The following is a 14,858-nucleotide window of genomic DNA, read 5'->3' as shown; positions in this document are numbered from 1 at the left end:
TGACTTCCTGGGGAGTCTTCTAATGCTAATCTTCTATGATTCTATGATTCTGTAGATGGAGGCTGTAACAGACTCATCTTCAGTGGATTAGGCACAAAGGAGGATACCACCACCTCCTGACCAGTGCGTTACCTGCCCTAGAAGCAGAGAGAACAGACTAACACCTCACCACTCTGAGCATCAAACCAGAACTTACCATTGGAGTTCCCATGTTCATTTGCTACCTGGGATTTTTTTCTTAAATCTGACCCTTTCAGATGGGGAGGAAGGCATTGTGATTTTGCTGCTGACAGCCAATAATATAAAGAGCTAGCAAGATGTAATGGCTACCGGGATGATATGTTTTTAGTAGCATACCTGCCTTGCTTGTGTGTTTCTCCATGTGTTTCCCGTCTCTGTCTTTGCGGTTGACTGTAAGAAAAGGACAGAGACAAGGAAGAATTTAAACATTTAGCATATCACAAAAAGCTTGTCACATTATAAATCTAACCTTTGAGTAATGCCAGGAAAAAAGGTGGTGTTGGAGGTGGTAGTGGCAAGGGGTAGGTGGGAACTACAGCACCTATGTGTCCTTGCTTTGCCCACCTTTACAAAGCGTGTAAATGTTTCCACCTGCATTTTTTTAATCCATCCTTCTGGTCGCCTCTTGAGTACCAACATAGCCGTAGGAGATGAGGACCTGCAGAGTACTCCTAAACTACTGTAAGTCAGGGGCGGCTCTAGGCACCAGCAAAGCAAGCAGCTGCTTGGGGCAGCCCATTTGCAGGGGCGGCAGCTGGCAGGGATCCAGCCTGGGAGCTGAGAACCAACAGGGAGCTGTAGTTCCTTGGTTGGCTCCCTGCCTATAGAGCCAGCCCTGTAGCAGGGAAAGAACTACATTTCACAGAATTCTCTTGGCCGCTATCAACAGGAAAGGGAGGGGGAGGAAGCATGGTAGCTGAAACCTCATGCTGCAGCTTGCTATGAATGGAGAGCTCACTGCTAGAGCGGGGCAGCACTGTGAATGGGGAACAAGTGTGCCCAAGGAGTAGAAGGCTTTGGCCCAGATATCCCCTTCAGAAGACATCCCCAGACTGGATTAGGGATACTGGTGTGACCTCACCTTGCAGCCCCCAAAGAAGGAATTGGGTGGACTAAATGGACAGTGCCCCTGTCTATCTGAAGTCTAGCAAGGGAGGTATGTGGATCCCACTAGAATTTAAAATGAAAAGTAAGGAAGAGGAGGCTCTGGACCTGGGCAGCTTTAGATACAGTACCAGGCACTTAGGAAGATTTCCACTTCTGAGCCATGGAAGCAGAAATTGACTTTTCCTTTCCAGATTTAGCTAATATTCAGAAAGGGAATCTAGCACCTGCCTTCCAGGTTTGAACACCTCAAAATTCAGGAGTGCTCAAGCTCAATTTGGGCAGCTGTTACTTCATTTCTCCCAAATCAAATATACTGATCCACTGTAATTTGCTGTAGAAAAAGTAGGATAAAATTGAGCAAGAAATGCTTCCCAGTGGTTTTTAGGACTGGAATTGCTATTTTCAACAGCCATTGCTTTTTAGTTTTATTTGTTTAAAAGGAAGACAGTGATATTGCATTTGCAAATTCCCCATAGAAACAAAGAGCGGAACAAAAGAATAATAAAGGCACCTCAACTTTTCCTCATTTATGGAGGACAGTCTTATAACCTGCATCCAGATATCCTCCAATCACACAAGCTGAAAATTGTTCCACTTTACTGCAGTTCTGTAACCATATGGGAACCAATCCTGTCTGTGTTCTATGCACATCCAAAATTCCTGCTGAATGACCTGCCATGGGAGCGAGTTACCAGTGACCCAGGGCTGCGGCAGAAGGAGGGTGCAGGTGGGGGTGGGGGAGAGCCCAGGGCTGGAGTGGCAGGGGGTGCGGGTGGAGGGGCAGAACCCAGGGCTGGGGCGGCAGGGGTGTGTGGGTGGGGGCACTGGTGGGGCGTAGGGAGCCCAGGGCGGGGTGGCAGGGGTGTGGGTGGGGAGAGCCTAGGGCTGGGGTGGGGTGTGTGCCTGGAGGAGAGCCCAGGGCTGGGGTGGCAGGAGGTGCGGGTGGGGGGAGAGCCTAGGGCTGGGATGGCACGGGGGTGCGGGTTGGGGGGGGACAGCCCAGACCTGGGGCGGCAGGGGGTGCAGGTGTGGGGGAGCCCAGGGCTGGGCAGTAGGGGTTGTGGGGGGGAAACCCAGGGCTGGGGTGGGGGCAGCCAAATTTTTTTTTGCTTGGCGTGGCAAAAAACCTAGAGCCGGCCCTGCTGTCAGTATTGCTTCAAGGTTGCTTGACAGAGGGTTGAGACAGGATAGATCACATTCTTTACACAGGGTCCAAGACTGTCCTTTGTAATCATTTACTTGGTTTCATTGGCTCTGCAAGAAGAAATCTATAATAATTTCTGGACCTATGTTTACTATAGGGCAGTATGGTCCTTTCTGCTTTAATTAGAAGCATGGTCAGCCTTTGGCTATAGGGAGGTTATTGCTCCTGGCCAGTGATTGTCTATGAATAATGCAGTACTCAGAGGTTATATGATTTCAGGGTAACTTATTTAAAACCCTGATTTTTTCTTGGGAGAGGATGGCAGAGTTTGCCTTAATTTGGTGTAATGGGTCTTTGTCCTCTACCCAGCTTTCTCTCTTGCTGCACCTTTGGATGCCACAGTACTGGGCTGGATTTTGTCATCCTGTACAGGAAAACACCTAACGGAGGAGAAATAAGAGATTTCTGTGCAATCGCCAAAGCATTCAGTACTAGGTATTCAAAAGAGGGTGGCAGGACATACAGCAGCCATTCAGTTTTATTCAGATAAAAAATTAGTCTTGGAAGAATGCAGGCAGCGTAAAGTGAATTATAAAAATACTGCAACCTACTAGGGTAAACTTGTTCAGCCACTCCTGACAAATGAGAATTGCATTTCATTTGCACCTAGTTCAGAAACTCTGCAAAGCTACCTAGCAGCCAATTTTAGTTACACATCCTCTCAGCTCATAGTGGCATGCTCCTTACAAGGATGACATTTTTATATCTAAAATGTCCCATTTTTGTTGTGCTACTCTGTAAGGTACATAGATGAAACAGCAGGTATGTATGACAAAGATATTTGTGTTTAGAAGAAACCCCAATCCCTATAAAGCCCAACCTGCTTTCTGGTTGTTACTTAAGGGTCTGATCTTGTAAATACACATGAAACATTCCCACTGATGTCAGTGGAACTCAGATTACTCAAGTATACCTCATTTTGAGGGCCACCATCCATTTTAGTCCCCAAATTCCACATAATTTCCTGCTCACTGTTATTGTTGAAAATTATTTACATTAGAAATAAAGAACCAAGGTTACAGAAAGAAAGTTACACCAAAGGAATTAATCCCACAGTATGTTACATTACCTGCATGAATATGCTTTTCGTATTCCTCATTTTGGGTCTCTGTCCCACATTATGTACCACGTTGAGCAGGCTCAGATGCAGACATCCTGTCTGAGTAAAAGTTTTCAGGACTTGGCCCAAGATTAATACATATCACATTAGTGGATGATAATGGAAATACTCTCCTACTCCCAAAGCCTGACATTTAAAAAAAAAATCGTCTTTTCTTGCTGCTCTGTCTCCTTGAATCTCTGCATTGGTTCCTGCTGTTCTTCCATAGCAAGCACAAGCTCTTTTCCGTTTCACCAACCCTGTCTATATTTATGCCTTTCTCTCCTCTTTCACCCTCCTTTGCTCCCCATGTCTTCACAAGCTGGCAGTCCCAAATCCAAAGCCTTTGTCCTGGCAGCCATACCAGGTTACAACACTACTTTTTTCTATTTCCAAGCTTCTGAAGAATTTCCTCACTTCCCTTTAGAGGCCTGATAGTTTTTGGGCCAAATTCATAAGTGATCTATCAAGTGATGTAAGTTACATGTTGGTAAATGTGTTAGAGGAGTCTTAGCCTAAGGGAGACTTAGGCTGTAATTTACATTTTGAGGTGCCAGAAGTCACAAAAAGGAGGAAACTAAAGACTCAGATGGCCTAATGTAACTTTTGCATTGGGTGATTAGCCTGAAACACTCTTGTCTTACAGACCACAGTGTGTGAGTTACTTTGTTAGACTCCATTACACTCAGTGGGCCAACATAAGAATTGATGTGTAAAGTGGTGTAAGTTACACCTTGATAGGCTGGTGTGAGTCAACAGGATTTCCAGCTGGACATGTTCGGTACACACTGACGGGGCTGGGTAACAGGATGGTAGCCCATGAGCTAGTGAGCCTGGGGCTAAGCTAGCCCTGATTACAAGATGAGTCTCACCTGAGGGGAATCAGGTGCTCTCAAAGATAGCAGGCAGCTGCAGGCATGTGTCCAGCTGAGACACAGTCTGGAAGTATGGCTAGAGGGCTAAGCTCCAGCCAGATGGCTGGGGCTAGCTGCTTCGTGTGGCTGTTTAGTCACACAATGTTCTCTTTCTGTCCACTTGCCAAGATCCTAAGGTGTTTCTTGAACTTAACATGGACAGAAAGTGCTCCGTGTGGTACTTCAGATATGTGATCTTCTAAACAGACCACATGGTGTGTGCAGGTCCTCTGGTATTCCCTGCAGGGGCCCTAAAGTTTCCACTCCACATCTCAGTGGTGCTTCTGGCGAAGGCCTGACTGAGACAAATGGTGACCAAGAAGATTTTGGAATTATGTCAGACCAAATTTTCATTAGGTGAAGATGCGCCTAGTTATGCTCCTTTCGCTTAAAAAGAATTAAGCTTCTCTCAGAGTCCTTGGGTTTCTAAGACCCTGGCATCAGAACTCTGGAGATATTGGTTAGGTTTTTTATGTTTAAAGCTTTATTAGAGTCATAGCATTTAAGGTCAGATGGGACCACCGGATCATCTAGTCTGACATCCTGTATGTCAGGAAGGGGATGTAACCTGAGACTATACTAATTTGCTTTGTTTTCCCTTAAGCCCTCAAAAGAGGGTTGGTCTTTGCTTAACATTAGCCTCCTGTGGAGTTTGATCCTGACATTGCGTAGAGAAAAATAAAGTCAACCCATTTTTAGCGTAATGCATCCTTACAGAATTTGTTACCTTTAAGGCTGCTAAGCTATTACTTGTCTATCACTATAGATAATATTGTTACTAAATCAAAGCATGGCTACCCTGCAGTGCCATCTGGAGGTGTTAAGAGAAGTGTATTAGAACCAGGCTCTCAAAGCCTTCATGGTGGGTGTTACTTCCAGGCAGACATGACATATTTAATATTGTTCTTCCAGCCAGGAGTTTAGAATTAAGTGTCTATTTGGAGAGTTAACAGAATTAGAAAGACACTCCTACTTAGACTTGTACAGTATCCTTCCCTCCAACTCAGAAAAGATCTATTCTGACCAGAGCAGGCTCTCTGACCCTTGCTAATATCCTATCAAGCCCACTGTGGTAGCTCAGCAGATGTGGCTGTCTCTGCTGAGCCAGCTGCTCTCTTCAAATCTTAAGCATTTCAGGGATTCCCTGGAGTCAAAGACACAATGAATTCTGGGGAACCTGACATGTAGATGCTCTGGTGTACATAACATTTGACAATTTCATTCTTCTTTGCAGGTTATGCAGTACCATGCTTTGAAAGAAGATCTTCTAAATTAGCATACTTGGTGGGACAAAACAAGCAACCAGGCCTTTAAGCACATAAATCCAGGCTTCATGAACAACAAAACAATGCATTACTTTAGCAGCTTCATTTGGTAATCCCTCCTTTTGTTTCTGCCAGTGCAGGTACGGTTTATGTAAGTGTACTTACATGCTAACCAAGGCAATACATTATCAAAATAGATAGGGTATGTTACATACTGTCTTTACATTAGCTTCAAAAAAGCATTGGAAAATAGCAAACAGCAAGTCTGGACTGGCTTGAGTTTCTTATGGCACACTATATCTGATTAGAACTGCGTGGGAAATGAGAACTTTTCTGAGAGAATTATCAGGAAAAATCTCCATTCAAGAATTTCCCCTCAGAAATGCTTGCTTGTGGTGAAAGTTTAAAAAAAAATGTGGAAACATCTACTTTCCATCCCTCCACTTTCATGCTGTTTTCCAACTTTTTCTAGCTGGAGAACAACCAAGCCCCCCTCACTGTTTAAAAATTTTCAACCGCAAAAATCAGTTTTATTTTGTATCACTTGCTCTCAAAGTAAGAGTTACTTACTATCAACATTTTAATGTTAAATGTTGATAATGTTCATTTGAGAGAATCTTCCCCTTTTTAAATCATCTTTGTAACTGAGTGTTAACACAGCATAAACTTAATTTAAAAATTAAGTAACACATAATGAGTAACAATTTCCCCCCTTTTTCGAGAGGGGGGAAGTGGAACGGAAAGAATGTGGGCATTTCCCCACAGTTTCAAAATGAGAAGTGTTTTCTTTCTTTTTTTTTTAAACCAACCTTCCTTCCTATCCCACCCCAAAAAAATCCTAATTTCAAAGTTTTTTAAAAACCGAAGAAACTTATTTCAGTGAAAATCTTCGGCCGTCTCTCCTATGGCATTTGTCTACTGAATGTAGAGACATTCAAATCCTTCAGTTCTTCCTTGAGAATTACTGTCAAAACTCCCATTGTAATAGTGGTAGTATTGTCCCATTGGCCAAGTAGTAACCCACATTCAGAGCCTTACAGAATGGGTTTCCATTTGGATGAGAAATTGACAGCACTAAATCTGGGTATGTACAATATACACATATTCTGTTTCCCTGAACAGCAGTAGGATCAAAACTGCCCACACACAATTATTTCCAAGTTCTTGGATTGGGCACCTCCTACCTTATCCAAAGAAGCAGCTCCCTTGCTAGTATTTCTCTCCAGGGACCCAGATGTACAGCAAAATGCAGGTTATCCCTGTTAACTGCCCACCCTCAGCTCCTAAGCTTGAAACTCGTGAAACCCTGTTAACTCCACACTCTTCTGGGCCACATAGTTTTCTTTGATGGCTCTAGGAGTGACACTCAGACCTCTCTTTGAAGCTGCTTTTACAGCACAAAGCAACGTCTGTTGAGCACTTAATGCACCTATTTATGCAAAGGTGGTCAGTGGGATCTCTGAAGCAAAGGTTCTCTACTGGTAGGCCACTAACACCTGGTTCATAACATTTTCCCACTTTGAGATCTGTGGAAGAAAGGCACTAAGTACTTTTCAAAGGTAAATGCCCACTGGGTTGTCTTCCCTTATTTCCTCCATTTTACAGAGAAGTTAAATTATTTGCAGCATCATGCAAAAAGTCAGTGGCACAGCCAAGAATAAGACCCAGGTGTTCCAACTTGCAGCATATCCACTATGTTGGCATAGTTGATTAAGTGTCCAGTAACTTGGATTACAGCAGGGGTGGCCAACCTGTGGCTCCAGAGCTGCATGCAGCTCTTCAGAAGTTAATATGCGGCTCCTTGCATAGGTGCTGACTCTGGAGCTGGAGCTACAGGTGCCAACTTTCCACTGCTCAACCCCAGGCCCTGCCCCTACTCCACCCCTTACCCCAAGACTCCTGTCCCCTCCCCTGAGCCTGCTGCACCCTTGCTCTTCCCCCCTCCATCCCAGAGCCTCCTGTACACTGCAAAACAGTTGATTGTGGTGGGCAGGAGGCACGGGGAGGTGCTGATCAGCAGGGCTACTGGTGGGCAGGAGGCGCTGGGAGCTGGGGGGGAGCTGATGGGAGGCTGTTGACATATTACTGTGGCTCTTTGGCAATGTACATTGGTAAATTCTGGTTCCTTCTCAGTCTCAGGTTGGCCACCCCTGGTTTACAGGATTTGGCCCAAGGGAAATACTGTAGTGTGAAGTGAAAATCCCAAACTACTAGTGTGTTGGGGTAGAGTGTTATAATTCCTATCCTCACTCAATCTCTCACTGATGATCTGAACAAGGTAGGTTAGTGAGGTGGAACTAGACAATGAAACTTGCAACAAACAATTTGACAGATTTAGCCTCTGCTTGTTACAAAGTGACTTTTTAAAAACTCTGGCCTGATCAGACAGTTCTCTGCAAGTACTGGCAACCAATGTTTACTGAGCTATTTTTGGTGGGGCAGTTATGTCACATGGGATTTTTCCTGTTCCCTGATGGAATAATTTCATGAACATTTCTGCCATTAATAGTTGTATGTGTAGATTTAAAATTCTCTTAATCAGTACTGCCAAATGCAACGTCAGAGTTCTTTTCCTGCTAAGACTAGCACACATATTCATGGAACACAAGCACAAGAGGTGAACATAAGAAAAGACTCATTCTTTTAAGTTGGTAATTCATAGTGTTCTACCACATTACCTGTATACATCACTTTCTAAAGTGGGTAAATCTCATCCCTATTTACATAGGGGAAAACTAGGGCACAGAGGGGTCAGTAACTTACCCCAGGTCTTTCAAACAGTGGTAGATCATCTGATTTCTGATGGCCTGTCCGCTCTGCCTCTCAATATTCACTGAAACCCGGTTTTGCAGTATATTTCTCTCTCCCCCACGAGGACGTTGCTTTATGGGTTCCTCCCCCACTCCAGCAGCTACTGAGGCAACTATGTCAGCTCCACTTCTTCCAATTTGGACCCTGCTTTAATGAGTGTCCCTTAGCAGACAGCCTGCACTGCAGTTCTTCTCTTCACAGCACATTATGCATCTCCCTCCCCAGCAGCTACAATCCTAACGCTAAGGCTATGGCTACACTTGCAGATGTAGAGCGCTGGGAGTTAAACCAGCCCTCAGAGAGCACAGCAGGGAAAGCGCTGAAGTGTGTTTACACTGTCAGCTGCAAGCACAGTGGCATGGCCACATTAGCAGCTCTTGCAATGCGAACAGGGGCTGCTAACAGGGAGTTTCGCAAGGGAGTTCTCCAGGTGAAGGAGCAGCAAATACAGCACCCTTGGGGTAAGTGGCTGTCTGTAGTGTGTGTGTTTGGGGGTTACTTGCTGTGTGCTGAGCTTGTGTTTGTCTGTCTGTCTGTTTGGTTGTTTGAAGGACTGTGTGCCGTGGCTGGCAGTTGGAAGCTGTGAGCTTCAAAGTAAGGTTTGAAAGCTAGAAGCCTCTGTTAATTGGCTGAGCCTTAGCTCCACCCACTGACTATCCAGAAGGCCAGGGCTTTATAAAGCAGTGTGCAAACGACCAGGGAGCTTTGCGACCAGGGACTGCTAACAGGGAGTTTTGCAAGGGAGTTGGGAAGGGGGCAAGGTTCACTTGCTGTTCTTTAAAACCTGTAAACTAAACTACATTCAAAATTTCTTGATTTTAAACAAAACTCTTTCATTAACTAGGTAGCTGCAGGAGACAATGCAGGCAGAAGCCCAGTAGCAGAGAGGGGGCTATCCAGTTTATTGGGCTGAGTGCAGCATGTATGATTACCTGCCCTGTGGGCAGGTGACGTATGTGTGCATTTGGTGCAAGGAGCTCCTGGCCCTCAGAGACCGTGTACAGACTTTGGAGGCCAGGGTGGCGGAACTGGAGGAGCTAAGGGAGGCAGAGAGGTATGTTGATGAGGCTTTCCAGGACACTGTAGAATTGTCCCACCTCCAGTAAGACAGCCCCTGCACTGTTAAGGAGGATGAAAGGCCCAGGGAAGCAGAGCAGTCAATGGGAGCAGAGGGTAACCTTCCCATAGTTGGGACCCTCCTTCCAGGTGGTATTAGGGTATCTTCTCACACTGAGGTTACTTCTCTGAGGGAGGGAACTCCAGTCACTAGGAAAAGGCAGGTGTTAGTTATAGGAGATTCGATCATTAGAAACACAGATAGCTGGGTTTGTGATGACTGGGAGAACCGTATGGTGCCTTGCCTGCCTGGTGCGAAGGTTGCGGATCTCTCGAGGCATCTGGATAAACTTATGTGTAGTGCTGGGGAGGAGCCAGTGGTTGTGGTACATGTAGGTACCAATGACATAGGGAAGGGTAGGAGAGATGTCCTGGAGGCCAAATTTAGGCTGCTAGGGAAGAGACTGAAATCCAGGACCTCTATGGTGGCATTCTCAGAAATGGTCCCAGTTCCAAGCGCAGGGCCAGGTAGACAGGCAGAGCTTCAGAGTCTCAATGTGTGAATGAGACGATGGTATAGAGAGGAGGGGTTTAGATTCATTAGGAACTGGGGAAACTTTTGGGATGGAGGGAGCCTATACAGGAAAGATGGGCTCCATCTAAACCAAAGTGGAACCAGACTGTTGGCATTTAACATTAAAAAGGTTGCAGAGCAGTTTTTAAACTAGGAGATGGGGGCGGGGGGAAGCCGACTACTGCAGAGGAGCACGTGGATCGGACAGACTTCTCTTAGGCCTGGTCTATACTAGGAGTTTATGTCGAATTTAGCAGCGTTAATTCGACTTAACCGTGCACCCGTCCACACCAGGAAGCTAATTAGTTCGACCTAGAGGGCTCTTTAGTTCGAATTCTGTACTCCTCCCCGATGAGGGGAGTAGCGCTAAATTCAACATGGCTATGTCGAATTAGCCTATGTGTGGACGGAAATTGACCTTAGTAGCTCCGGGAGCTATCCCACAGTGCACCACTCTGTTGACGCTCTGGACAGCAGTCCGAGCTTGGATGTTCTGACCAGCCACACAGGAAATGCCCAGGGAAAATTTGACATGCTCCGGCGCCTTGTGGATGTTCTGCAGGACCGCAGGCAGGAGGACAGAGCCCCCCTGCACTGTATCTGCAACCGCCCTCCCCCGCCACAAAGTCCCAAACCCCCCTCACCCAAAGTAACAAGAAGGAGGGGCGACAGGGGCCGTGAAAACTGTCACTGCACCCCTGCAGAGTGCACAAATACAAGAAGGCTCTCATTCCCTAAATGTTGAGAAGTCCTTCCCTTCCTGGCTCACCGAAGCCCCAATCCCAGTTTCATCCCCTAACTGTGTAGTTGATTATTAAAAGTAGTTTGCTGTTAATTACTATTTCCGTCAAGTTTTTCTACAGAAGACTGTCTGTGAAGGGGGGGGAAGGGGGTTGTTAATTGCATAGGACAGTCACCTTTACCAGGGTACAGACACGGGGGCAGGATCAACAGCAGGTCACACACACAGTGCAGTCAGTAGGCACCCTGGTCGGTCTGGGAGGTGTTTTCCATGTTCTGTGGGGGGGGGGGTACGTGACTTTGTGGCATGGGAGGGCGGTTACAGAACTTATGCAGCGGTCCTTGTCCCGGACCACAGAGCCACGCAGCAGGGGAATCTGTAACCGTCCTCCCCCGCCACAAGGTCACATAGCCCCCACACACAGAGTCCCGAAAAGGAGGGATGGCAGGCTCCGTTGAAACAACCAGTCCGGCACTGCAGACCGCTCTAGGAACAGGAGCCTGTCATTCCTCGAGTGTAGAAGCGGTGTTAACATCACTGCACACCCTACCCACCACAGTCTGCGTCCCTGTTTCAACCCTTTAACGCGAATTCATTAATAAAGAAAACGTTGTTAATTAACAATGTTCCATTAACTTTATTTTTAAACGTGTGTTGGAAGGGGGGAAATGTGGTGAATGGGGTATGTAACCGCAGAAGAAAGTCAACAGTAACTGAAGCAGGGGCAGGTTCAGCTTCTCTGTAAAGAAACTGAACAGTCACTGGTTACCCTGCTCCCTGAGGAACCTAGCTTTCAAAGCCTCCCGGATGCACAGCGCTTCCCGCTGGGCTCTTCTAATTGCACGGCTGTCTGGCTGAGTGTAATCAGCAGCCAGGCGATTTGCCTCAACCTCCCATCCCGCCATAAAGGTCTCCCCCTTGCTCTCACAGAGATTGTGGAGCACACAGTAAGCTGCAATAACAATGGGGATATTGGTTTCGCTGAGATCCGAGCGAGTCAGTAAGCTCCTCCATCTCCCCTTGAGACGTCCGAAAGCACGTTGAATTATGACAGTTACCCAAGACCACCCTCGACACATTTTCCCCCCCAGCATGCATTGTGGGGAAATCCCAGAATTCAAATGGGCAGCGGGGACTGTGGGATAGCTTCCCACAGTGCACCACTTCCAATGTCGACGCTTGCCCCGTTAGTGTGGACTCACAAAGTCGAATTAGTGTCCTTAGTGTGGACACACAAATTCGACTTTGTAAAGTCGATTCCACAAATTCGAATTAAGTTAAATCGAACTAATCTGGTAGTGTAGACATACCCTTAGAGGAAAGTCTATTGATAGAGATTCTCTAGGTTATAGTCAGGAGCAGAGGATGGAAGAGGATAATGTAAGGGCCAGATCAGATGATAAACATTCACATAAAAAAGAATTGGACACATCAGAAAAGGGCAGACAAATAAAGAGTGACAAGCTTTTAAAGTGCTTGTACACAAATGCTAGAAGTCTAAATAATAACATGGGTGAACTAGAGTGCCTCGTGATAAAGGAGGATATTGATATAATAGGCACCACAGAAACCTGGTGGACTGAGGACGATCAATGGGACACAATCATTCCGGGGTACAAAATATATCGGAAGGACATAATAGGTCGGGCAGGGGTGGGAGTGGCACTATATGTGAAAGAAAATGTAGACTCAAATGAAGTAAAAACCTTATGTGAATCCACATGTTCCATAGAATCTCTATGGATAGTAATTTCATGCTCTAATAAGAATATAACATTAGGGATCTATTATTGACCACCTGACCAGGATAGTATAGTGGTGATGAAATGCTAAGGGAAATTAGAGAGGCTATCAAAATTAAGAACACGACTACCCCTCTAATAATAGAGGGGGATTTCAATTATCCCCATATTGACTGGGAATGTGTCACCTCAGGATGAAATGTAGAGGCAAAATTTCTCGATATTTTAAATGACTGCTTCTTGGAGCAGCTGGTATGGGAACACACAAGGGGAGAGGCAACTCTCGATTTAGTCCTGAGTGAAGCACAGGAGCTGGTCCAAGAGGTAACTATAACAGGACCGCTTGGAAATAGTGACCATAATATAATAACATTTAACATCCCTGTGGTGGGAAGAACATCTCAACAACCCAACACTGTGGCATTTAATTTCAAAAAGGGGAACTATGCAAAAATGAGGGGATTAGTTAAACAGAAATTAAAAGGTACAGTGACTAATGTGAAATCCCTGCAAGCTGCCTGGGCGCTTTTTAAAGACACCATAATAGAGGCCCAACTTAAATGTATACCCCAAATTAAGAAACACAGTAAAAGAACTAAAAAAGAGCCACCGTGGCTTAACAACCATGTAAAAGAAGCAGTGAGAGATAAAAAGGCATCTTTTAAAAAGTGGAAGTCAAATCCTAGTGAGGAAAATGGAAAGGAGCATAAACTCTGGCAAATGACGTGCAAAAATATAATTAGGAAGGCCAAAAAAGAATTTGAAGAACAGCTAGCCAAAGACTCAAAAGGTAATAACAAAATGTTTTTAAGTACATCAAAGCAGGAAGCCTGCTAAACAACCAGTGGGGCCCCTGGATGATCGAGATACAAAAGGAGCATTTAAAGACAATAAAGTCATTGAGGAGAAACTAAATGGATTCTTTGCTTCAGTCTTCATGGCTGAGGATGTTAGGGAGATTCCCAAACCCGAGCCGGCTTTTGTAGGTGATAAATCTGAGGAACTGTCACAGATTGAAGTGTCACTAGAGGAGGTTTTGGAATTAATTGATAAACTTAACATTAACAAGTCACTTGGACCAGATGGCATTCACCCAAGAGTTCTGAAAGAATTCAAATGTGAAGTTGCGGAACTATCAACTGTGGTTTGTAATTTGTTCTTTAAATCAGCTTCGGTACCCAATGACTGGAAGATAGCTAATGTAATGCCAATATTTAAAAAGGGCTCCAGAGGTGATCCTGGCAATTACAGACTGGCGAGTCTAACGTCAATACCAGGTAAATTAGTTGAAACAATAGTAAAGAACAAAATTGTCAGACACCTAGAAGAACATAAATTGTTGGGCAAAAGTCAACATGGTTTCTGTAAAGGGAAATCATGTCTTACTAATCTATTAGAGTTCTTTGAAGGGGTCAACAAACATGTGGACAAGGGGGAATCCAGTGGACATAGTATACTTAGATTTCCAGAAAGCCTTTGATAAGGTCCCTCACCAAAGGCTCTTACGTAAATTAAGTTGTCATAGGATAAAAGGGAAGGGCCTTTCATGGACTGAGAACTGGTTAAAAGACAGGGAACAAAGGGTAGGAATTAATGGTAAATTCTCAGAATGGAGAGGGATAACTAGTGGTGTTCCCCAAGGGTCAGTCCTCAGACCAATCCTATTCAACTTATTCATAAATGATCTGGAGAAAGGGGTAAACAGTGAGGTGGCAAAGTTTGCAGATGATACTAAATTGCTCAAGATAGTTAAGACCAAAGCAGATTGTGAAGAACTTCAAAAAGATCTCACAAAACTAAGTGATTGGGCAACAAAATGGCAAATGAAATTTAATGTGTATAAATCTAAAATAATGGACATTGGAAAAAAATAATCCTAGCTATACATACAATATGATGGGGGCTGATTTAGCTACAATGAATCAGGAAAAAGATCTTGGAGTCATCGTGGATAGTTCTCTGAAGACATCCACTCAGTGTGCAGAGGCGGGCAAAAAAAGCAAACTGGATGTTAGTAATCATTAAAAAGGGGATAGAGAACAAGACGGAGAATATATTATTGCCCTTATATAAATCGATGGTACACCCACATCTCGAATACTGCGTACAGATGTGGTCTCCTCATCTCAAAAAAGATATAGTGACACTAGAAAAGGTTCAGAGAATGGCAACTAAAATGATTAGGGGTTTGGAACGGGTCCCATATCAGGAGAGATTAAAGAGGCTAGGACTTTTGAGCTTAGAAAAGAGGTGACTAAGGGGGGATATGATAGAGGTATATAAAATCATGAGTGATATGGAGAAAGTAGATAAGGAAAAGTTA

General features: G+C 44.9%; 1 protein-coding gene across 3 annotated transcripts in view; it reads right to left on the bottom strand.

Moving 5' to 3' along the window:
* Positions 1 to 14,858, bottom strand: part of LOC120399976 (gamma-aminobutyric acid receptor subunit rho-1) — an 83,861-nt gene that overhangs the window by 52,960 nt on the left and 16,043 nt on the right. For 2 of the 3 annotated variants that reach the window (XM_039528261.1, XM_039528260.1), the window contains exon 2: positions 358 to 411. In XM_039528261.1, coding sequence (XP_039384195.1) covers positions 358 to 411 — 54 coding nt within the window. Of the gene's footprint in view, positions 1 to 357; positions 412 to 3,401; positions 3,706 to 14,858 lie in introns of those variants that run through there. The other variant, XM_039528264.1, reaches the window with a different exon arrangement.

The sequence above is a fragment of the Mauremys reevesii genome, linkage group 3 (assembly GCF_016161935.1).
Source record: "Mauremys reevesii isolate NIE-2019 linkage group 3, ASM1616193v1, whole genome shotgun sequence".
NCBI classification, from domain to species: Eukaryota; Metazoa; Chordata; order Testudines; family Geoemydidae; genus Mauremys; species Mauremys reevesii.
Note: the sequence above shows the minus strand (reverse complement) of the source record. Positions and strands in the feature narration are given on the sequence as shown.